Source organism: Barbatula barbatula, assembly GCF_947034865.1.
Source record: "Barbatula barbatula genome assembly, chromosome: 12".
Lineage (NCBI taxonomy): Eukaryota > Metazoa > Chordata > Actinopteri > Cypriniformes > Nemacheilidae > Barbatula > Barbatula barbatula.
The window spans coordinates 10734549-10759131 of record NC_136775.1 but is presented as its reverse complement, the minus strand read 5'-3'; the positions used below and the strand labels follow the sequence as shown (position 1 = coordinate 10759131).

General features: G+C 38.4%; 1 protein-coding gene across 5 annotated transcripts in view; it reads right to left on the bottom strand.

Moving 5' to 3' along the window:
- arhgef1 (Rho guanine nucleotide exchange factor (GEF) 1) overlaps window positions 1–24583 on the bottom strand; it is a 34571-nt gene extending 9988 nt beyond the window's left edge. For 4 of the 5 annotated variants that reach the window (XM_079468699.1, XM_079468700.1, XM_079468702.1 and 1 more), the window contains exons 1-13: window positions 24191–24583; window positions 12257–12342; window positions 11934–12047; window positions 10945–11043; window positions 9430–9472; window positions 9202–9307; window positions 8005–8145; window positions 4523–4552; window positions 3603–3714; window positions 3444–3495; window positions 3143–3175; window positions 2505–2672; window positions 2247–2388 (exon numbers count right to left, since the gene is read on the bottom strand). In XM_079468699.1, coding sequence (XP_079324825.1) covers window positions 2247–2388; window positions 2505–2672; window positions 3143–3175; window positions 3444–3495; window positions 3603–3714; window positions 4523–4552; window positions 8005–8145; window positions 9202–9307; window positions 9430–9472; window positions 10945–11043; window positions 11934–12047; window positions 12257–12307 — 1091 coding nt within the window. In that variant the 5' untranslated portion in view covers window positions 12308–12342; window positions 24191–24583. The remainder of the gene's footprint in view (window positions 1–2246; window positions 2389–2504; window positions 2673–3142; window positions 3176–3443; window positions 3496–3602; window positions 3715–4522; window positions 4553–8004; window positions 8146–9201; window positions 9308–9429; window positions 9473–10944; window positions 11044–11933; window positions 12048–12256; window positions 12343–24190) is intronic. The other variant, XM_079468701.1, reaches the window with a different exon arrangement.

Genomic DNA, 24583 nt, shown 5'->3' with positions numbered 1-24583 from the left:
ACAATATGATTGTGATATTCATTGAAATGTTTTAATTCAATAAATAAAACACATCTGTCAAATTCATCTTTCATTTAGGTTATTTTGCGATTTCTCTTTTTTTGACCAATGAATCACACTCAAAGCCATTGCAGTGAGGTGGTCTTAAGGCTTAGTTTTGAAAGGATGCAAAACTATTTACAATATTATAGAATTATCATCACATCAATTATCCTGAGTACCATCGATAACGGTATATTGTGAATAACCTAATCTACACTTGTCTCATGATGATCTACTTGCCAAGCAGCCTCTTTGTGCTTTTTTTAAAAAGGTCAAAAATAATTTGTAGACAATAAGGTATATTTAATATTTACTAAATTTAAATTCATTAAACAGCATATTTCAGAAAGGATAGTTTAATCACTGTGTCAATTAAATTTTAATGTATGGCTCAAAGATGTAAATTTGGATAAACGTTGTCCAGACATCATGCCAAATTCGCATTGGGAATATATTAACTGAAATCGGTTGTGCAAATTCTTACTGACTGCCAAATTGTATATTTTATTTATTTTATTGTAAACAAAAAAATCTGACTGAGGCTTCTTTCATGCAACCCCTAGAATCATTACAGGGTAAAGAAGCTAAAACTAAATTTGATCATAAAGGTTATAAATGATAAACTGAAGTGAGGTGTATGTTGAATGTGTGAAATAGTAGCAGGTTGAGTCTGGCAGAAAATCCCATTGTCAATCACCCACCTTGTCTTCCTTCTGTAAAAACACAGGACAACGCACAGTTACCTGTTGCATTTATCAGAACTAAGAACAAACCATACATAAACATACTGCACCGAACCAAAGCTGTGCCAGCTTAACTCAACAATCCCCTGAACCATCGAGTTCCTTAATCGCAAGATCGACAACAAAGCATTACAAACAGCATGACGCTACAGGTGAACGCTGGACAACAGCAAAGAATGCTTTCACATGAAGGGCAGTTAGAAGAGCGACATTAAAATGCACAGTTGCTTGTTTTGTCACATACTGTTAGCAACAATGAAACAAACAGATGTTACACAATTTGAAATGTACACAAAAATCTGTACAAGCAACTGTTATTTTGACAAAACTTAGCAGGGCAGTACAAGCCCGGCTTTACCTGATAGAATTGACAAAATAACTAACTTTGTGTTGCCATATTCTTTACATAGGCCACACATCTGAAGCAAACAGAAAAAAAAAAATATTTTTTCTTCTTTTCAAAAGACTTTATAATTTAATTGTGCAATACATGTAAACTATCGAGGCGGTGTAGCGTAGCCTAGTTTCTAAAACCTTAGGGCTAGTGTCAAAGGTGGTTATTCGACCCCCACGAGGTTCAAGCTTCCAAGTATTGAATAAATGATTTCTTGTAACAACTATCAACTTACGAAATAATCAAAACTAACTAGCAATTTTCACAAATTCACTTACACTAACTTACTTTTGCATCTGCTCATTTTGATAGCTCTAGATCTTGACATGGCGGGAAATCGCACAGGCAAACTGCAAAGAATAGCTACAGGACAGGTAAACCACAAACTAAAAGCTAACAAAACCGTAACAAAACAGCAGAACAAGAGATGGGACGAAGAACGAACAGACATAAAGATACAGTAAAGAAAAGTATGCAGCAAAACGCACACCAAAATGAATGAAGTGGGACGGTTTAGGAAAGGCAAGTAGGTATGTACTGTATGTGCAATAAGGGACTATGTCGAAGTAGGTTTCGTTGTCCACAGGGAGGCTAGCGAATATTGCAGGCGGCAGCAGAAAGGAGAGACACAGCACTCAGAGGGTCATACCACACCACCCTGAGGCAAAGCAGCATTGGAGTTTTACCACGCTCCCTTAGTCACTCACAACACAATAGTAAAACTGCAACTACAGTTGCACAATTTTGAGATCTGTGTTTTAAGCTGCTTAAATAGTTTAAAGCTTTTTTTAGTTACCATGAGCAGTCTGTCTTATATTTACAACACACTCTGTTCCAGAATGTAGTGAGCCGCCTCGCTTGCTATATGTCTCCAAGTTATCTTCTCTTCAAAATGAATTATGGGACTACATTCGATGCCGCCTATGAATTTAGGAGGTTTCATAATAAAAATGCTACTTTAGGTAGAACTTTTTGAAAATCCCATCTCCTTTAGAAGCTCACTATATTCTGAAACAAAGAACTAAGTGCTCTTTTTACACTCTTTCCTGGATTCTTTGTTCTCTTACTTGCCGCTGTCCTGAGTGTCCTCCGCAACAATGTCAACAAAAGAGGGAGGTTCGCTGATGCTGAGACCTAGACCAATGCTGACAGGAGACACATCGCCCCCCTCTGGCACTGGTTTGGGGTCTAGGCGACTGGTGTTGACACCTACAGAAAGAAAGACCACAAATCTCCAACCATAAAACCATTTACTTTGACGGGCTTTTTTGATGGCTTCTTCTCTTCAACCCAAAACGTGCCATATGGTTAACAATGTTTCTCACCAATTTCATTTTGAGAGTCAGGGCTGGGAGTCACATTGACAGTGATACTCGGTCCTTCTGTGTTCTCTGAGACGCTGCCAGGCCCGATCACAGCGGGTTTTCGGATTGAAGTGGTGGTGTTGTCATTTCCCGTAACTCGTGGAGGATTGTTTTGTTTGGTGGACTTTGCTAGAGTACGAGAGATCAACACATCAATCATATGCAGTAAAGACTAAGAGCACCCAGTAATAATGAAAAATGGACAGATTATTGGTGTGATTGTTAAAGCGATATATAATGCAGTTTAGAGTTTCATCCAAAAAAAAGTGTTAGGGGAAAGAAAGACAGATAAACACCGCACACAATTACAAACAGACAACACTTTCATGCTATACAGTATTATTTGATATCTATCTATTAATTTGTGATTTGAAATTAAACTATTAAAAATACACCAGAGATCAAGTGAAGATTTGTAAGCAAGCATAAAGACTTTATCATGAAAAGTCTACTGAAAACCATAGCACATCTGGTGGATAGGAAAACCAAAAAGACCGTGATTGACAAGGAACATGCAAACATGCATTTAGGTTTTATTAGTAAAATAATGCACCATCTAAGAGGAGATGTTCTACACAAAAGAAAACAGACAATAATACCTTCAAAGTCCAACTTAGTTTGCTTACCATCATCTGCAAGAGGAAAACATATCAACACAAAAATGAATGTTTACTATTCTAATCTGTAAAAACTGAGGTTTACTATTCTAACTGCAACTACTGAACAGCTTTTGTGTGGTTTTGTGTACGGGGGTTGTGTACATTGTATGTTTGAAATAAATTGCGTAATGGTTGGTTGCAAATTGATATGCGCTGTGAAATAATACTGCAAGATTGGTCAGTGAACTTGTGATGTAAGCAAGGGGTGGGGTCTGAAGAGGAGCTTTTACTGAATACGTACAGTTGATCCCGGGGGCTTTGTTTGGTTTCCTGGGTTGTCCACCTCCCCATGGCTGTTAAACAGAAAATCATTATCATGAAAAACATTAGAACAAATTATACATGAACAACAATATACAGATAGTTCTGATACAAACAAAAATTTTATTTATCAACTAACCCTTAACACAGAAGGTACGGAGGGCCGCCATTTAGTCTTCTTGTTGTCAAGTGCTCTAGTCTTGACTCCAAGGTGCTTCATATAGAAGGCCACTGCTCCAAAGATGGAGTTACTGATAAAAGAGATAAAGTTACCTCATGTGTTGATCAGTCGATTCACTTTATGACTCTATAAATTCACTGTATGAATTCAAAATCATGAAACTATGAAATTGTTTCTGTTCCTCAGTGGATGGGGTGGTTCCCCAAGTTCACAAGAAAGGGGAGATCCTTATAACTGGGGGAGGAGCTTGTGCATGTCAAAGGCATTGTCTCTCATTACACAGATGGATCAAGTGACAACTGTGCATGAATGAATGAACAACTGCAACATCTGCGAGCATCCACCCACAAGCCTTCTCACAGACACGTCTCGTATACAACTAAATGAAATAGTTCACCAAAAAATTAAGATTCTGTCATCATTAACTCAATCTCAGATTGTTCTGCTAAACACTAGGAAAGATATTTGGGTAAATGTCAGTAACCAAACTGATCTCATCCCCCCGTTTACTGCCATAGTGGGTCAAATAAATACTTTGGGAGTTGATGGGGGATGAGATCTGTTTGGTTACTGACTTTCTTCCTTATACCTTCCTTTGTGTTCAGCAGAACAACAAAAATCTATACAGGTTTGGAACAATCTGGGGTGGGTGAACTATCCCTTTAAGATTAGACTATTGTTTAAATAGAAAGGAATGATTTTCCCTTTTTTAATAGTTTTATATTCTAAAATAGAAATGACCAGATGTATTTTAGAATGAACTTGCTTATAACTGCAGACAAGTGACTGATGGTATATTTAGGCAAAACCTAAATACCTACTTGCCTTTATTTTTGCAACCGTAACTACTGAGAAAAGACATGCAAATCAAAACTTACCTTTTGTCCTTGTCAGCGACAATTGAGGGGCTGTAAAATAAAAGAGATAAAAGGCAATAATAAGAGACCAATATGAACGAAAACATGCAACCTAATGCTGGTTTAAAGGACTCACCGCTTCAAGTTAAGTAACATTTATCCTTTCTCGTTCTCGACCGGTTTTAAATTCTGTTTTGGGACGGTGGAATCTGAAGTGTTCAAGTTTCTCCTGATTCAAAATCACACTAACTGCTGTATTGTTTTGTTCAGAATGCAAACTAATGAACATATTCTGTCACTTGCAAACAAAAAACAAACTAAAACAAAAGAAAAAGAAAGAAAATATTGTGCAGCATCAAAATCTGAAGTCCAGTCAAGTCAGTTTTGAATGACAAGTCACGTCAAATAAATATGCAACAACAAAATGTACTTTTTTAGTAAACGTTTAGACCTCTTGCAATATAAGAGATCTAAACTACTTCTAGAGTATCTACAACTGCAAAGACTATGCTGGCACTCTCCTAAATCACGAAGACTGTCCTACAGCGATGTACAGAAAGCGAGCAAAGCATCCAGCAACTTGCTATTTAACTGTATTTGTGTCTGATGCAACAAGCATGCAAGAACATAGAAATCCGAGCCTTATGCTTTTCTATAAAAATACAAAAGGAGGAGTGTGATAAGGAATCCCCAATGTCTGGCCAATCAAAAACCTCGACCCGCCTATCAGACCGTGACTGCAGCCAATGAGAGGCTCTGTAAGTGAAGTCATTGCCATTATATTAAGGGAGGAGAATGAATGAAGGAGAAAAAAAAGAGTGAGAGTAAAAAGACACAGGAGGATTGTTTGAGTGCATATGAACACTGAATGACCATATTGACACAACCACACATAAAGAGAAGATTGTGTCAAGTCTCTAAACAGACATTAAACAAGTGAGACACTTTGGTTTACATTAATTTCACTTCTCTTTATAACATCACTTTACCAATGAATGAATGTGACTAGATACTGCTATTGTTTGTAAGCAAAATGTCAGGCATAGATTGTGAACTCTTCTCTTCTCTCTCCCCTTTCCATTTTCTCATTGGCAGAGAGCCAGAGAGCCCAGACTTCCTGCCAGCGTGGCACTTCTGACATCCTCTCTCTTCCACTTCCTCTCTGTTTATGTCTGTCTTTCTTTGAAATAAGCATTTAATAAGCAATTGCAGGCGTGACATATATGTTTAACAGCTCTCAGCCCGTTTAAATTCATTCCAGCACGGCTGCAAAATAAACTACATTTTATAAGAGTATCATGAGACTGCAGTCTGAAATGAATGCCACAGGATAAAAAATGTATTATAAGTGTTTTCTGGAAATCAAACCCAGAACCTTTGCACAGTTAACGTAATGTTATATCACTACTGTACGCTAGTATACAATGTTAGTTGTATAGACGGATTAACGAATGAATGACTTTTTACGAGCCGGTCCTTTTTATAGAGCACACAAAAAGACTGACAAACTAAATTTTTTGCAGATTAAGTCATTCACTAAAGAACTTTTATTTAACAATTACGGAATTAACATCAGACTAATTTAGTGAAATGCTCGACTTAAATGATACGGATTAAGGTTTTAAGTGTTTCATTTTTAAGACATTTGCAGTTCTTGTAATAAATGATTTTAATTGTAATAAAAAAAATTTAAGGCTGATAAAGCCATTATATAGTTTTAGTATTCAGGTAGTGGATATGCATTGCTTCTTGACTGTACAGTCTAAAGTGAGAACCGGTGTCCCCACTGTCTCTCATTGTACAAAAAAAATGAATTCAATCCAGATTGTCAGTGTGTGTTCAGTGGAGACAAAAGACTCAGCAGTCTCCTACTGTCTCACTTCCTGCACGGGGGTCCTCACTTCCCGTGGGCTGTAATTTTAATGCTTAGAGAGCAGTGTTACCCCTTTAATATGAACCGACTGCACTCACTGACCCTCGCAAATACAGCTTTTAGACTGCCGTGCCTTATGGAAAGTTTAACATAAATAATGAATGTAATATATTTATTGTAATTTCACGCCTCTTTTTGGTGTTAAATGTGGATACACAAATTACTTTGCACTGGATACTTACTAGAGTGAGTTGGAAGTATTCTTATAACATACTTGAAGCTTTATGGGAGACAGAGAGAAAAAGACATGCACACCATACAAGTAGAATATAGAAAATAATAAATATACAAACTCTATTGTGTCTTGTGTTAAGCTAGATGTAGAAGGACAGAGTATTTGTATTATTCTTATTCAATATAAAATGTTCATATTTTTATGCAATTTGTATCTTTAGATTTCAAAAGTTGTCCTTAGTTTTCTAGTTGTTGTTTTTTTGTTTCATTTTTATCTATTTTTTAGCAAATGTTTATTATTTTAATTAATTTTCAGATTTCTTTTGTTTCATATTGAAAATAGTTAGTTTTTAGCAATTTTGTTATCTGCTTTTGTTAATTTATTTTTTATACATTTTATGTATTTTCAGTAAAAAAATTATAAAAGTTATTTATTTAAAAGAACTGCTTTAATGTTGCTAATGTAGACATTACTTTTTTAAATAACATTTTAATATTCTTTTTTTTTTTTTAAAGAAAACTGTATAAAGTTCGAGCCATTGAAGGCCCAATCCATGACACAAAGAACCTATTAGATACCAAAAAGCAAACTTCAATGGCTACATCAGCTACTCCTCAGAGTTAATCTAAGTGCACATGAAGCACAACAGTGAGTGGAGTGATTCTGATAGGACTATTATAGAACTCACTCCAAGGGGTCAAACGGCACAGCAGCAGGAAGACACTGTGCAGTATGACACATTCAATAGCTATCACTTAGCAGGCAGTGAGTGAATATCGACAGAGGCTGAGGGGTTCTGGTCTGTTGTGAATGCAGATCTGACAATAGCTGTTTTCTGTCACAGTTAGTCCAAAAAGAGAAGTGTTTGGATCAAACTACCCTCTTCCCTACTGTGCAGACGGCGATTGTCTCAGCAGGAAAACACAAAGAAGATTGTCAGAGTGGGTTCAGGGTTCGATAACATGCTAGGCTGTCCGTCATAAGGCATCAATTTTGAAGTTCTGCCAGTGTTAAAAACAATTCAACATAATTCACAAATAGTGAAAATGAGTATGTGCTTTGATGCTTAGCTCATTTATCTGTACTCATTTGGACAACAACAAAAAAAACATGCGATACCTAACAATAACAAAACAGAGCACTATAAAGTAATCTCCCTAGATAGAAGACATGTCAGAAAATTCAACAAAAGCAGGAAACAGGCATTCTGGACAATTGCTAACAGGCCAAACAAAAGACACCAGGGCCAAGCTTCAATACAATTCTGCTTCCAATACATGGCTCAGGTTCATAAGAAAAGAATTCGTACACTAGTCATGTGCCAAACGTTAATATGTATTGAAACATATCAAGAGTGATCACTAATAATAGAACAACACAAGAAACAGTGCTTACTTGGCCTCAACCATCCTTTCCAGCAAGCCTTCAGCTACGGCCTTCTCTTTCATATCCATGGGGATGCGGTCAGTGGGGCGATGAGACTCCACATCATTTAGCTCACGCTCATTAGGAGTCATTCCCATCATCCTCTTCTGCCTAATGAAGGAAAGAAGGACTGGGATGTAACTGGATCACCTCTACTCTTTGAGAAATAAAGGAGTAAGGCTACTTGTTACAGGATTTCGACGTTAAGTCTTGTTCAATTTTTATTCTTACATTGATGAAGGGCATTACAAGAGTACATGGGAGATGGAAATTGGATTTAAATGGTGTTTACAGTCGGTTCATTTCAGAGGTCTCCGAGCAGTCAACCAACTTTCATGTTATACTCTGACAACACTAATGCTATTCAAACATACAGTAGGTCATCCCAGAAGGACATAATATGGTTCAAAAGTTCTCTTAAAACAAAATTTACATGGAAATGTGAATGCAAAGCATTTCAAAGTAACTAATTACAAAAAGCACTGATGTAATAAAACTACTAATACTGGGGTGCAAAAAGATTAGGATGAGATGACAGTATAGTAGAGTAATAAATTAAATTAAAACTATCACATATACACATTGTCAATATGCGTATAATGTATATCGTCTTTTTGTACAGTAATACTTTGCACTGTTCGTCTGCACCACATACTGTCACTTAAGTTTGTAAAGACATACAGTTGTCTGTCCAACTGCATTCTACTTTGTATGGAGCACACATCCAAGACTTTCATTCACCACATGTAAATTGTGACAAAAAGGTGATTACTTTGGAAAACTGAAATCTACTCTTTTTATTTTAAAAAATATTCAAGATGTAAAAAACTTTGCCTTCATGTTGGAAAATTGTGCTTTGATTGTAAGACAGAAGCTCAGTTTTGGGAAGAATTATCACGATCATCAAAAATGAATAATTGATTAAACTATAGTTTCATTTCCTGTAAGCGTTTTACTTTATGCTATTTTGTCCATCTGAAAAAAACACATATTTCCTGCTACGCCAAGGTTAGTGTTTTAGTGTCCATTTTGTACCACACACCTCATATTTTGATAGTTTGTCTGGAACTATTACCTCATTAAGGATCAATAAAATTGAGAATTCTGAAAAGGAAGAGGTTATGAGAAGGAGTTCTCTAAATTCTCTGGCTGGTCACTAAATCTCACCTGAAGTCCTCCAGCTGTCGCAGTACCTCTTGAGCCTGCTGTAGCTGAACTTCATAAGTGTAGCGCTTCTGTAGCTCTTCGCTGATCAATTCTGGACGTGTGCGATCTGAAGGAGCATAACAAGAGTGACAGAGGGCTAAGTCTGGCAATACAGCAATAATACAATACATTACATGCATGGATGCGTTTCATACGAAACCTAGAAAACAAAGATGGTAAAGGTCTTACCAAGTTCAAAACCTACGTTGTTTGGCACTGTTACTCTGAGAATCTGAAAAAAGAGAGAACATTTTTCGAGCCTAAATCTATACAACTCACTCAAAGCAAATGACGTATAATTTTCTATTTATATGGAAAATCTTAACACAGCTCTTTTCCATACAATGACAATTTAAACTGTACATTTTTGTCACCGTAATTGTCTTTATGGACTGTCAATGTAAAGGAATAATCGGTATGAAAGCCTTTGAAAATTCTGCTCGTAAATTTCAAGAATTATACAAAATTATACAAATTATGTGAAATACAGTCATGCATTTTGCAATATTTAGATTTTTATAACATCACATTATCCCTTTGGATTACAATTTATTTCTACAGTGTTACAGTGTAATAATACATTTAAGTACGGAGTAAGAAAATGTAATTAAAATTACGTGTAGGCTATTGTACTTGCGATAGGGTTAGGATAAGGGTCTGGTTTAGGGTACATGTAAGTATGCATAATTTATAGTAAGTGCTATAGTTGCATGTAACGTGTAAAAAGGGCACCGTAAAATAAAGTGTTACCCATCTTTGTAATAGTTTGTAATACAATTTGAAATACAGCACATCTCCACCAGAGGTCACAATAATACAAATTAGCAGTGAGCTCCTATATGCTCCCTTAAATTTAAGCTCATTGCACACAGGTCTACAGTCAGGTCTTCTACCAACCCCATAAAAAACGTGCAGAGAAAAAGATGTAAAAAGCAATCATCGGTGAGGTCATTCCCATGACCCAAACAGGAAGGTCAGACAAACACTCGGCTGAGACAGAAAGAGAGAAAATCTAAAAGAAGAATAAAGGATACAGACAAAAATGGCACATGTGATTAAGGGGACAGGAAGAGAGACTGAGAGCAAAGGACAAAGAAAAAGACTTGATACAGGGAAACAGTGTCTGGAGAACAGAGATCTATGAAGGGTGAGGGAATAACCAAATAAATAAAAAATAAGGAAGCAAATCTCCAAGCATTCACATCTGTTACATACTGTGCTGCTCTGATGATCACATCAGATGTATGCATGTTAACAAATATTAAGTAGTCACAAGACATGCAAGAACCAATGTGACTGATGTCGCCATATTTGGATTTAGCCCACAGATAAGCTTGTTTGGTTTTCACAGAATAAGTTAAAAACCTAATAACTGTTTAAATAACAGCATCCTGAGTCTGAAGATGAAATGAAATAACATTATGAATTATTATTTTTCTGTCAACTATTCTAGCATACAACAACCACTCACTTGACCCTCTAGCACATCTGGTAAAAGTTCTGACTGATTGACAGAAAATCACCCACATGATAAATAAAAAACACCTTCAAAAAATTTCAGAACATTCCTTCAGGGCCCCAACTCAAAAACTACACAAAAAATATAAGGTATGACTGACAAGTGTGACAGAACAAAGAGCAAGACTTGTACAGTGATAAACAAATCTGACAGCCATGCGTCCAGAACCCTCCTCGATCACGTACCGCGCCTTTATCCAGAAAAGTGTTGTAGAATTCTCCAAAGTGTTTCTTGGTGTCTTTGGCATTGAAGTTCTTGAAGAGGTCAGCATGAAGGTAGCACAGCTGAAAGATTAAAGCACATAAATAAAATGGGGAAAACTGATGGATTCGGACACTGAGAAGAAAGAAAGTGAGTGTGTTGATACTATTGAACTTTAACAGGGCTGTTGGGATATTGATCCGTGCTGCGTTGACACATACGTGGGTATAACTGACTGGATGGTGAGGTGAACGGAGCATTTACAATTTTTTACAGACTGTGTCAGAACACTTGCTGATCAATGAGAAAAGCGTGTTGGGGATGACGGGGGAAAACGGACTGATTCTGTTTGTTTGGTCCAAGACCAAATAGCTGGATGACAAACCAAACAAAACCTGTCTTGCTCAAGGAAATATTAAAGGAGCAGTTGTGATGTCATCATTTGCTCAGCCTCAAGATATGTAAACTAGTACAAGTGGCACTCCTGTCATTCCTCTGTTCAAAAATGTTCAGAGCGTCTCTGAAAATGTTCTCTTTAAAGAGATTTGCAATGCAGCACACATACAGACTATTTTCGTTGTAGTTGATTTGCCCTTTTTCAGGAAGCTTAAACGTAGACACTCAATATAATGAAAAGTTTTAATTTGTGGATGAACTGTTCCTTTAACACAGCATGGGAACTGAGGTTACACTAAATGTCTACATCTATTAGGGTCGCATACACTTCAGCACAAACGAGGAATGAAATAAAGGACTCTGTTTAAGGAGACGGTACCTGGGGTAGATCACATTGGCTGCATGCCAAATAAAAGGAGAGATACTCATGCGTTATCATATGAAAGGGGGTTATCTGAATACAGGTAATAATACATACACAATACCCCTTTACCCACTATAAACATACAAAAAAGACGAAGTAAATACAAGCATGCACGTTTGCAGTAATAAAAAATACATCCTTGTCGGTTCTTACCACGGGAGCGCAGTCAAACTGCAACATGACATGATGAAGGAAGACCAGCAAGTGGGTGGGTCTGGACTTTAACAGTTCAATACTGGTAAAGTGACTGCAGTGGTCATCAACCATCTGATCGGGAAAAGATGAAATAAAAACAAAATGTATTTTATTTATAGCTATTTTACATACTCATAAATATGACTGTTTTGACATAACTGTAAATAGCTTGTAAATATAACATGTCAAATGATGTATTTATTTTATGTACATGTTTATTATCATCTTTACATCGTCAACTAATTGAACTTGCTAGCATGTGGCTAGAATGTGTCACTTACAGGTTGCTCATCATTCTCAAAGTCTTCATCTTCTGCTCCTATTATACTCATGGCTAGATTAGAACACCGAGACCAGACAGCCCACGCTACAGAGAAAAAATAATAACAAATATAAAAATAAGATCGATTAAGAAGACAAAGTTATTGTAAGAGACGCATTCAGTACAAAGTTTCACTCAACACACTATGACGATGGTCGTAGAAAGGAAGACCAAATGTAATGTCACATACAATACTGCACTGCAATTGTACTGTGATCATGTCCAAATGAAGAAGCACAATTGAACAAACATTTATGTCTTGAACAGGAGCTCAGGTTGACCAGAAGAATATTCTGTGTTGCAATTTCATCGGCTATCACACAATATACCACAACTTGTTTGCCATTAATACAAATATTTAAATGCATAACTATGTCTTTAGAGGTATATAAATATTTATTTTGTATTAAGTTATACAAAACTGCAACAAATAGTCCTTAAGTGAAAAGGTCACACTCACACGTGTTGTAAATAAACCGCAATTATTGACCAATCAGCATCAAGGGATAAGAAGGCATCAGCACCATCTGTTTTATAATATTCCATAAGCCTGACCAATGAACCCAGCCATTGGCTGCAAGCGTAACAGTGTTCTACTGTTCGGGCTGCTGAGAACAAGTTTCCTCTGTCAGGGTTGTGCAACAATATTAACTCAGTGGAAAGAGACTCAAAATCCAGCAATTCTAAAAACACAAACACTGAATTCTCAAACAAGGTATTTCTGACAAAAGCTACTATGCACAAATTAGTTTATCTCACAGGTACAGCTATGTATGTCTGCTTAGTATGAAACACAATGATTGAAGTGCTGTTTATTTTAATCGAATGTAGTTTCTATGGTGTTTATGTTGACAGCCCTAAATAGCCCAAAAAGAAGAGTAGGTATTGGGTATGGTTAGATCATGCTTACACACATCAATACATATTGTGTAATATGTTACTTATTTCTTATGGTTAATTCATTGTGATTGTATAGAAAGGTGTGTGCATGAGAATGAATGCATGTGTGAAGATGTATTATGCGAGTGGCTATATTTGGTATGTGTTTATTGCTGAGTCTGGCTGGGTGATGAAGCAGTGAGGGGGGATTTTACATATATCAGCCATACATTAAGTTCAAACACACGCACAGAGTGGGGTCTGTTACATCTAAGCACTCTGTTTTTAACTAGATCCTGATCTTGTTTATACTATGTGTTAAACTGTAACTCTCTCAGCCTGAGACCCACATTTTGTGTTTAACTGGGACTCACGCTTCTAAAAAACATCTTTAAATCTGTGTTTTAAAAGACGAGACGAAGTTTGAATCAAAAAGCAACACATCATGGTTAACCACTATTTTTCACATGCCAGTAAATATTTTCAAATATTTTCAGTTGTACCCAGGCTGGTTTGGTAATGCCGAAAAGATATCGGAGACTGAGATTATTCCTTCTCTGTTTGCAAATCAAATGCAGTCCAATTTGACACTGAATGGAGACAAACAAACACGAGCAGCCTCAGATGCCTTTACCCCATTATGGGCGTCTTCACAATCCATGCTGTGGTATGTCGGACCAAAGCTGGTTAACCAAGCTCCTGCAAAGACGCGAGATCTTGAATGACTCGAGCAATGTCCATCATCAAACAAAGACATACAAACAATTAACGCACCGCCAAAGGCCCGCAACAGATACAAGTACACAAAGCCAAGAACGACAACTTCAGAACCGGCCAATATATCAATAACAGATAGACTGATGTGCAACAACCAGATCCAGATACGCTCTATCAATGAGGTTTGAATGGATAACAGTGGCTTTGGTTCTTTGCCGTCAAAAGAGCCATTGTTTCGTTTATTTGTTGTGTTCCTTTCTTTATTATCTTCAGCCTTTGGAATCGTGGATATGAGATCTTCACTGCTGGAGAGAATCAGAAAAGGTTTGTTCATTGGCCAGTTTTTTTGCTGATGTATTAGTCCTCCAGCTCCCCAATATAAAACAAAGGCTTCTTATGATCTAAGTCTAGAGCTATTTCAATGAGAATCAATAATGGCATTGAACCCAACTGGATTGAGTTCCGCGGTATAAGTCCACTAACTTGGGGACAACAAAGCAGATAGCAGAATGTCTTTGCATACCAGACTGCCCTATGCAGCTGTTGAGACAATGGCCTTGTCCTTTGCACTGGAGCAAGTGTGATAGCACAGGCCTAAAATAACTGCTAATGGAGCTGTGTTTGTGTTTGGGGTTTATCAGCTGCTTTCATCGGCCCGGGCTCTGAGATCTTCAAAGCCCTCCAAAGAGCCGAGTCTACAGTGCAGGCGAGCAGAAGGAGCGAAGAGAGAGAGAGAGAGCAAGAGACAGAGACGCAGAGATAGAGAGAGTGTGTGTGAGAGAGAGAGAGAGAGAGAGAGAGAGAGAGAGAGAGAGAGGGAGGGAGGGAGGAAGTGGGTGTAATTTCCTCAGGAAACGATCAGAGACATTTTTGTTAACCTGTCTGTAAAAGTCATGTTCGGAGTAACAGAGAACTAAACAAAGGTTAGAAGTGCAGGACAAATAACAAAGTGAAAAGAATAGAGCTTGACATAATGGTTTGTCTTTAATGACATTTTCGGATTCTAGAATCAGTCTAATTTACATACAAATAAACAATTTTAGCTAAAATAAACAAATTTGTGACCTTGATGTTAACAACCTCTGTGCAAAAGAGCAGAATTCCTCCTGTCCACTGAACAAATCAGAAGCTCTTGCAAATGTTCTCGAATCATGCTGAAATAACATTAGACTTCTTAGAGTCCACTCCAGCTTAAAGGGATAGTACACCCAAAAATTAAGCAATGTCTGGTCTACAGTCACTTTACAACTAAGGGCCATTGTCAGGCATGAAGCGTAGCAAGGTTTCATAAAACACACAGCAAATAAATTGCGACAACACAACAAATGACTTAATCTTAATAGGTTTGTCACGTCACACATCCAATGTGGACTAAATTTAAAGCGGCCTTGCAACGGTGTTTCATGCATTCTGACTTATTTACAAAGTTAAACATGTTGTCTTCTCGTGCTTGACATGGTCAATGACAACTTGTCAAATAACGAGTTGGACGTAGTATTTCTGTGCTCGATACACTCCTCCAGTGTTCGTACAGGTTTCGAAAACTTTTTTTCGGACCTGAAAAATCGTCACGTAACAACTGTTCTTAGTCACGTATTGAACAATTCTCCTGGAAAAGATGCATCAACCTAGGAGAGCGAGATAAGGAGCATGCGCACAAGTCACTTTCACTTGTGTGCGGGAGAGAGAGAAAGAACTACATTCGCAAAGTTTAGCTGTGTTTTTCTGTTCACTGCATTTGGGTGATCAATGTTATATTAACGGTGGCTAAAACGCTGGATTTGGAGATCATTTGAAACTGATAGATGGAGCGGCGTTCCCAGCATTAAATGATGCCGGACATGAGCCGCACGCGGTAAGTAAAACTGTCGGTGTTTTGTAGGCAATGTGTGCGCATGTGCTTTAGTTCTGTTAATAACAAACAAAGCGGTTCTGCAGCGACAAACACGGTTACATCAAGCAGTCAGCTGTATGTTTATGGGAATTTTTCGAAATTCGAAACACAGCACAACCAATCTGAAAAAACGACCAGAACTAACAGTTTTATAAAAATACAGCTCTTCAAGTAAGAATGGTGATAGACAGTGAGAAAGACAGAGAGGGTGAAAAACAGAAACTAACGTTTTTTTAACTCCATTCTCAACATAAGCATAACGGATGCCTGCGAAAACCATGAACTTTCAGTATGATTCACAAGATGAAAACAGGCTTTTATGAGAGAATTAAATGCTAAAATGTCATTTTGATAAATGAATAGCAAAAGGACACTTTAATCCACCCAGCTTTCAATAAATCATCTCAACAGCTGTCAAGATCAATCAGTGAGCATTAAAAGCAACCTCTCTTAAATAAAGAAGAGTTAGTGATGGTGTTAGTCTCCTGCTCCATAATGTGCGAGGATCTCGACTGGACTGAAAATGAGAACACAGCTGCACTGGGCTGTTACAGGCAGGGCTAATGATGTCCAACGGTATCTCTACATCAACTATGAAATGACTCGCTCTCTCAGTCTCTCTCTGGGCCGTGTGGTATTTCAATACTGCAGGAGATTACAGAACTTTAGCTTCACTCAGAGGCAGCTGCAGAGGAAGGGCGGCGTGCAGGCATTTGGCCTAACTGACCACGGGAACACAGAAGTAAACGTTGAGGTGTTAACATTTAACACTTTCTCCTCCCTTAACCTCCACTTTCATCTTCTCTACATCACTTTCGCATAAGCGGCAGCCAGACATGCTCCCTGAGAACTAGCTATAATTACGAGCTTTATAAGTCTAGGAATATTAGCTTTGATTATGACCATACACATCTGAACAGCTAACATTCAGCTAGAAAAAATATATGAGATGTGTTGGAATAGGATTGGAACTAAAGTCTATGTAAAGACAGCACTACGAGAACAGGGCTGCAGTGTTTCCCATACAATGCATTTACTTGGGCAGACCACCGAGGTATATTAATGGCCACCCAAGTATATTTTGTAAAACTTTATTCAGCCGCTATGATGACTGCATCGGTGATCGACTAGCTAGTGGATAAACACTAGCATCCTCTAACCCGTGTTCGTATGCACTCGGTTTCTCGATGATGTATGCAAGCACCTCGGCCTCTACCAATGAGTTTGGTGCGGTGTGTGCGCATGTAGTTTGCTCTGTGTAACAGACAGTGTATTCTCCATACTTCTGAATTTGTGCAGAATCGTCTGCTCTGCACTATACGTGATCTATAGACAGTTTCATCTTAACAACATAAACAAACGTTACTTCCCATGTGCACTTTTGTGAGCCCAACTGAACTTCCGTTACACATTCACAAACAATTGAGTGCCTGTAGATTATTTATGATAACAATCAAAAGAAACCAGGAAAAAACATTACTTGCCTAAACTTTTATCTTCAATATTTTTAATTTAGACTCCGTCACCAAGCTTAACCGCTAGATGATAGTGTACCATACGGTTTTGTTAAAATGCGACCGAACTACATGACCCATTCAACAAATTGTTTAATAAATAAACTTTTATACAATTATTACACAGCAAAATAATAATATAAATTAACATTAATATAAATTAAAGAAAATATAAATAGTTATTATTAGACACTAGCCAAACACAAACCGGAAGTGAACAGGGGGTCTGGCGGGCGCATGTTTGATGAAACGGTCTATAATAAAACTATCACATACCTTTAAAAATCCACACTGGATTTGAGCTAAAGACTGTGGCCTAAAAAGGTGAATCAACATGAGATTATTGTAGTGAGAATGCAACAAAAGGTTGATAGCTTTTTATTTACCCTCTTACATGCCTTCAACTTCTGTTTTACAAAAAACCTTTAACCTACTGTCAATTCTTAATTTAAATGCTGCCTGGAATATCCAGCAGCAATGTGCTTTGAACACTCTAAAAAACTTAGCACTGTTTTTTTAGAGTGGACCACTAAGAAGACCAGTTCTTTCATGTTCTGTACAGTTGTCTATATTCTATATTATATAGCATTTCTATGCTAAGGCATTGCTGCCAGGCGCACCTCCTTCGGTGTCTACAAATTGCTGCAGGGTCGTCAGCGGAGTACCATCGGTCCCCAACACACTTCCTCTTTACCCAGAGCCAAAAAGAACCACTTCTTCATCCAGATCTTTAAGGACCTTCATAAAGCTTGCTCCAGTCACTCTCAGGTCTCTCATGAGGTGGACAGCTGATGTCCATACAAAGCCACAGCATCCCACCTCTACCGGGAAAAAGGTGGTTCTCCCTACACTCAGCCACGAGATCGGCGCATTTCAGCCTTTTGCTCTTCCATGCAGCCCTCTCCCCGACCTCCCACGGGATGTTTAACTCGATGAGGAAAACAGTTTTGGAGCTGCTGGACCGCTGGACAGCACAATGTCAGGCTTGTGCTGGTGATCTAGGTAGGGAACTGGAGCTTCTGGCCAAGATCAACTCTCATGGTGTAGCCCTTGGACAAGAGGGACGGTTTCCGTGGTACTCTCGGTGTAACGCTTGTGCCACCTCGCCCTTCTTGAACGAACTGGATATAACAGTCTGCTTTTGCGGAGTAACCTTTGCTCATTTCCTGCCTCTGTCTTCCCAGCCTTCCTAGGACCTGATTGTGCCGCCACCTATAGCGGCCTTGGGAGAGTACCTTCTTGCAGCCTGACAAAATATGGTGAAGACTTGCACGTGGGGTGTCGCAAAGAGAGCAGAATTCCTCCTCGCCAAGCCAAAAGCACAGGTTCCATGGGAAGGGGAATGTGTTGTACGTTGCCCTAATTAGTAAAGTGACCCTTGCATGCGTAATCTTCCACAGGTCTGCCAGGCTGATGTTTCTGGCAACTACGCTCTCCTATGTCGTCCAGTTTCCCTGCCATTGCTGAGCTACGGCCTTAACTCAGTTTTTTTGTTTTACTTGAAATACAAAACTTCCTAAAAAGTAACACATTGGAGTAACTTGTATATAAAATATTTCTACAGCAAAAACTAATTCATAAAGCGACACTTGCAATTAAATGACTTTAGAAAAATGATAAATTTGCCTGACATCTACAGACTGCTTGAAGGGGTCTTTAAAGAAAGACACAACTGATAAACATAGCAACCTGTAAACCATTTAAAATAACCTGAAAACATGAAGTGCTGGGCAACTTGATGAAAAGCTCTAATAGCACAGCTTCTATATTAGTGTTAATACAGTGATAAGCGCCACACACTTTCATAATGTGTTTTATCGTGATGACAGAAATAAGCGCGCACTCAGATTGTTCGGTTTTGTTTCAAACCTGTCTAGTTAAGATGTAATCAGCCTAATCAGAACAATGTAACACAATCCTGAAAGAAAATCATAAGAGCAGTTTTGTTGTCGGGATGTTTTTACTTTACGCTGGTCTGTTATTTGGTGTGAGATTATAAAAAAGGGAGAGTTTGAGCTTGTAAACGTGTCTCATGCGGGTGAGCTGGCAACTCTCTGCTTTAATCCCAGTACTTCTGTGATCATTTGACACAGATATAATGATAGTGTGTGGTTGAAAAGACTGTTTGTGATGCCGTTTCATACCTAATGATGATAAGTCTTTCTCTGCTTCAGCGGCAGCAACAACACAGGTTGAAGCGTAATGTTTTTAGTCGGAGGTGTAAGTTAACAGACACGAGAGAATCGCTGATTTTCATGAACGATCGTGGGATGAGATCGTGTGGGTGTTTGAATCGAGATCGCGATCTTTTAACGATTAATCATGCAGCTCTAATTGGATGTAAACTTTGATTGTTTTAAGTGCAAACAAATGTTTAAATAATAAAAAAGTTATTGAATTTTTCATGTTTCTTTTTTCAAAATATTGTGATACTATTGCATTGTGAGCCCAGTACCGGGTATTTTATCGAAGTATGAGCTAAGTAAATCATTACGCCCCTGCCGAATATCATATACAGTAACCGTTAAGGGGTCAAAATATATGCGTTACAAAAACAGCGTGTGAGCCTGTTATGTGTCACAAAATGCTACATATTTACATTTAGTCATTTAGCAGACGCTTTTATCCAAAGCGACTCACAAAGAGTTTGGGGTTTGAGGGAGCTGCCTACATATAATATAAAGTGCTATGCTTACCTTTAACAGGCTGATTTGCATTACAGGAGAGTAAGGATACAGTTAAAAGGGGTTAAATGCTGTCCATTGGATGCAAATAAAGGCAAGCACTGTGCGACCTGGGAAGCAAATCAGCACAGATTGGTAAAATAAGCCATTGCAGCCTGCACTATCCCTCTAACTGTTTCCAAATGTGGTCTTGAGTATGAGGAGTAATCAGCCTGCTTAAAACACAAGGGCCCTTTGACTGCAAACAAACCTAGCCTGTACAACTGCCCAACAGACTTGCGCACCACTGGCACGCTGTGTGTGTGTGTGTGTGCGTGCGCTAGATGTTTTGTGTACACGTGTCTGTGCGTGTTCTCACATTGGACATCTCTGAATGGAACACAGTTTGTCAGAAACTTTACATCATGTCGCATTCACATCCAGTGGTTGGGAGCTGGAGGGCAAGGAATGCCAGGAAGCTATGATCTACAGCCAGAAATGAACCCACCCTTTTTCCAGAGCCAACCACACAAAACACACTCCAAGTATCAACCATGTACTGCTTTCAGTTATCAGAACAGTCTGTCACTGAATTGCAGAGCTAGAACATAAATACTGAGAATCTGGGAATTTGCACGCTCACGTGCCAGGTAGACAAAGCAAATATGCAAAAGCTAGACAACAAAATTTACACCCAAACATCTGGTGAAAACAGAGACAGGTGATCGCTCCATATTCCAGAGCTCTCAGCTCCTGATGTGAACACAGACAGCATCACCGCATCAAATCATTTTCCTGCCCTCCGCCATACTTCCCCGCCTTTCCCTTCACGGTCCTGTCACGGCATCCATCATTCTGTCAGTTCATCACTCCACCCTGGGCGATCTGACTCAACCTGACTGCAACCCGCTTCTCCTCACTGGTTCCTGCCTACATTAGCAGACATCTGAAAAGGGATCCTAAAAAACATCACATCATTGTCTGGCATATGCCTATACATCAAACAAACAGCGAGAGCAATAAATAATTCCACCCGGGTTAACTATTTATTTTGCTTAACATGGAGCTGACTCTTATTTGTCCAAAAGGTAGTGAAAGTGGGCATTAGAAATGACAGCTCTCTTTCATGAGCTTAAAGGGATAGTTAATCTGTTTATAAATCACCTTTTTTTGTTAAACACAACAGGAGCATGCTTTCTGATCCCTTTCGTCGAGCTGCGAGGTCTCACGCGTGCGATACAGTTTTGCAAGTGCATTAGACCGGGCGGCTTGTTTATGTGTGACGTTAAGACGATGGTGCACAGCTAATTTACACAGATCTAGTCCATTTTGCGATTGAAACTTGTTTCCCGGCTGCATTGAGTTCATATAGCCTATTAGAGCCCTGCATTTCAGCCCGGGCCTGACGGGACCCGACTTATTTACACCCATGTCACTTTCTTCAACATTCACCTGGCTGCATCAATATGAGGGCAATGTGAACCGGCCCACCTTTACTTCATATTAAACAACCACAATTCACACTGAACACATCCACGGACGACTTCCCAAAAACAAACCTCCAATACATATATACACCACTACTTTTACTCATGACAAGACGAAGGAGTTCTTTGTTAATGGGTTCGGGAAAACCAACAGTTTCTGTTGCTTCAGCAAAGCGTGCCAAAAACATCACATTATATACACACTTTCCTAAAGTGTCACCATATGGATGCTCAAAACATGGGAGTGACTCTGTGTGGACAACATTTCTTGTTTTTAATACACAGGCCTTTTGTAATTTTGGTAACTATGTTCAAACGTACAGTATGTCACCAGAAACCTCAACTAGCTAATTTATAACTCCATTCAACAATTCTGTTTCATCTGCTATAAAAATATTGTACTGTGGTATTTTCTCACTTCACAGGCATTCACACACACACTTTAATAGATTTCCTTTAAAGGGATGTCATGAATCAAAACCATATTTCTTACTAAGCAGACCAGACTACATAAAAATGAAAAATAAACAACAAACTAAAAATATTTTCCTTGGTCTTGAATCTGAATCCAACTATTCTGAATCCAAGGTGTAATGATCTCATTAACTTCTGGTGTGTCTATTTATTTTAATTTGACATCACCTTTCACTTGTTCCATATTACTGTGTACCACTTTATTTTGAGAAAATTGTCATATGCATTACTCAATGATTCCTACTGTCTAATGAGCAGGAAAAAATACACAGTCATCTTATGATCTGTGGTGAAACAACACAGTGAGAGAAAAAAAGTGAGAGAGAAAGGAAAGAACGCAAGTACAAAAGAGACACAAATTAAAATAGTCCACATTCCATTTTAAGAGTCAGTAGCTGGACAAGATTGTACTTGCCTCTGAGTGTAAAACTGAGAAAGACACAGAGAGCAAGAGAGAGATGATACGATTTCAGAACAGGAAGAGGAAGTGGTAAGGCACCTATTGCTTCAGTTATTATCTACCCAAAAACAAATGTGGGAGCAAAGCCTCCAACATGTGACATAATTTACCAAAATTATATATAAACTTATACATTTAAAGTGACCAGCTGGATCACATCTAGGACATTTTAAAGGGATAGTTCCCTCGTGTCATTCAAAACCTGTATATACACAAAATAAATTATTTTGAGAAATGTGGTTGTGTGTCCGTAAAATGAAAATCAATGGGGGCAATGTTGCTTGGTTACCAACGTTGATCAAAATATTTTTGTGATATATAGAATAAAATTTGTAGGTTTGAAATGACACAATGGTGAGTAGATTATTAAACAATTTTCATTTAGACTAAACTATCCCTAAAGACTAAAGATCCAGGTGATCTAAATCTTTCTTGCATTTCGCAGAACTTCAGTATAACAAGTATTATTGCACAGGTGCAGGATTCTAGAATAGTATGTTTGCCTGCTTAATACGAGTTCCAGTCTTCCAGACTTCACAGCTCATCTGCACAACTAATCCGACTGGTTTCTTTATTCCAGCTCTTCCACTAAATATGATTCTCTTTGTAATGAGCTTTACCTCTTAAAGCTATCAAGGCCTGAAGCCCTTTATTGTAGATCTAAACTTGTTCTAAGTGACTTTGTATCGTCTTTCCTGTTTTTCTATTATGTTCTTCAGTACAGCAGAATACCACAAAACAGCTCCAAGTGTAACAATGCATTTGCTTGTGTACTCTGCGTGTCGGTCTTACCACATAACAGGTTAATCTGAACAGTAATGACATTTTAAAGGATTAGAGACCGTAACAGTAGTTCTGGAAAACACTTTGCATTGATACTGGTTTCAAGCATATACCTCTCATTTTTTGGAATGTCGACTCTCGGTAATAAAAAAACAAGGTCAGAATTCAACAAACAAGCAAACGGAATATCGGTCGTATTTACAACAACGGTGGGATGAGAAGGTAGACAGGCAGGTTAGCTGATGACTGTAATTTCTCTTCAAATGTACCCAATAAATATGAACAAGGCTCACTCCATGAAGGTTAAACTAATCTAATCCCAGTTCACTCTACCTGTCAAATGGTCGTAGCTGAGAACTACATCAAGACTAACGAGGTTCCTTAAGTGCTCCAAAAATCTAATGGCCTACAGTGATTTCTCCATAACAAATTGCGTGCAAGCCAAACGCAAAATGTAAACAATGGCCTACATCAATTTACCTTGACATCTGCTTTATGTATCTATTGCAGAAACTTAATTGAACTCAGACTTAGTGGACTCAAATGTGTTCACCGTATTCCCAGCGAAATTAAAAATACAGTTGAAAATCACCTTATTATAAATGCATAACGTTTATTTATAATGCAATGGAATGTTGGAAACCAGGGTTTACTGGTTTTCAAAGGCTGGACGATGATTGTCTACATCGCGTCTACATCGCTCTTGCATTTCCCTTCAAGACGTTTCATCCAATATTGTCAGAGATCGATGGCGGTATTACTTGCTCATACAGGGCATCCGAAACACGCCATGAAGAGAAATTCAGATATAATCGTAGCAGTTTGTTGAAAAACACGGGAATAACAGGAGTGCTAGCAAAGGTTATATTGTAGCCAAACACAACATTCCTCTCGCTGAGCACAAACTGGCTCATGCAAAGCAAGAGTTCGAATTCCCTTCGATGACAAATCACATCATTGCAAACTTCAAACCCTAACCTATCTCGTCCCCTGTAAACTATACGTTTAAGCCTAAAACTTACCTTCTTAAAAGATGAGACCAAGTGACAAGCGCCCGCTGAGGCTTCCTGCTCTAAAGTTGTCGTAGGTCGTTAGAAAAAAACATTGTACGCGGAAGTGAAGGGGAAATGAAGCGCGCTGTTTGACAACAGACTCATAAGCTGGACTTTAGCAGTATTAACATGCGACTGGTCATTCGTGTAGAGCTGTCCGCTGTTTTGGGAATGAGCGCCACCAAAAAACAGTATGAACTGTGAGTTTCAAACGTAACTTTTTGTGCTTTGCTGCCTCTTCCTGTATGACTTGCGACCACCAGAGGCCGAACGATGTGAAAAAATGTCGAGATCCGTTTCATGTACGACCGTGTAGTTCCGCGTGGTGTTGCACAAAATTTGTTCCCCGCGATGTATCGGTCT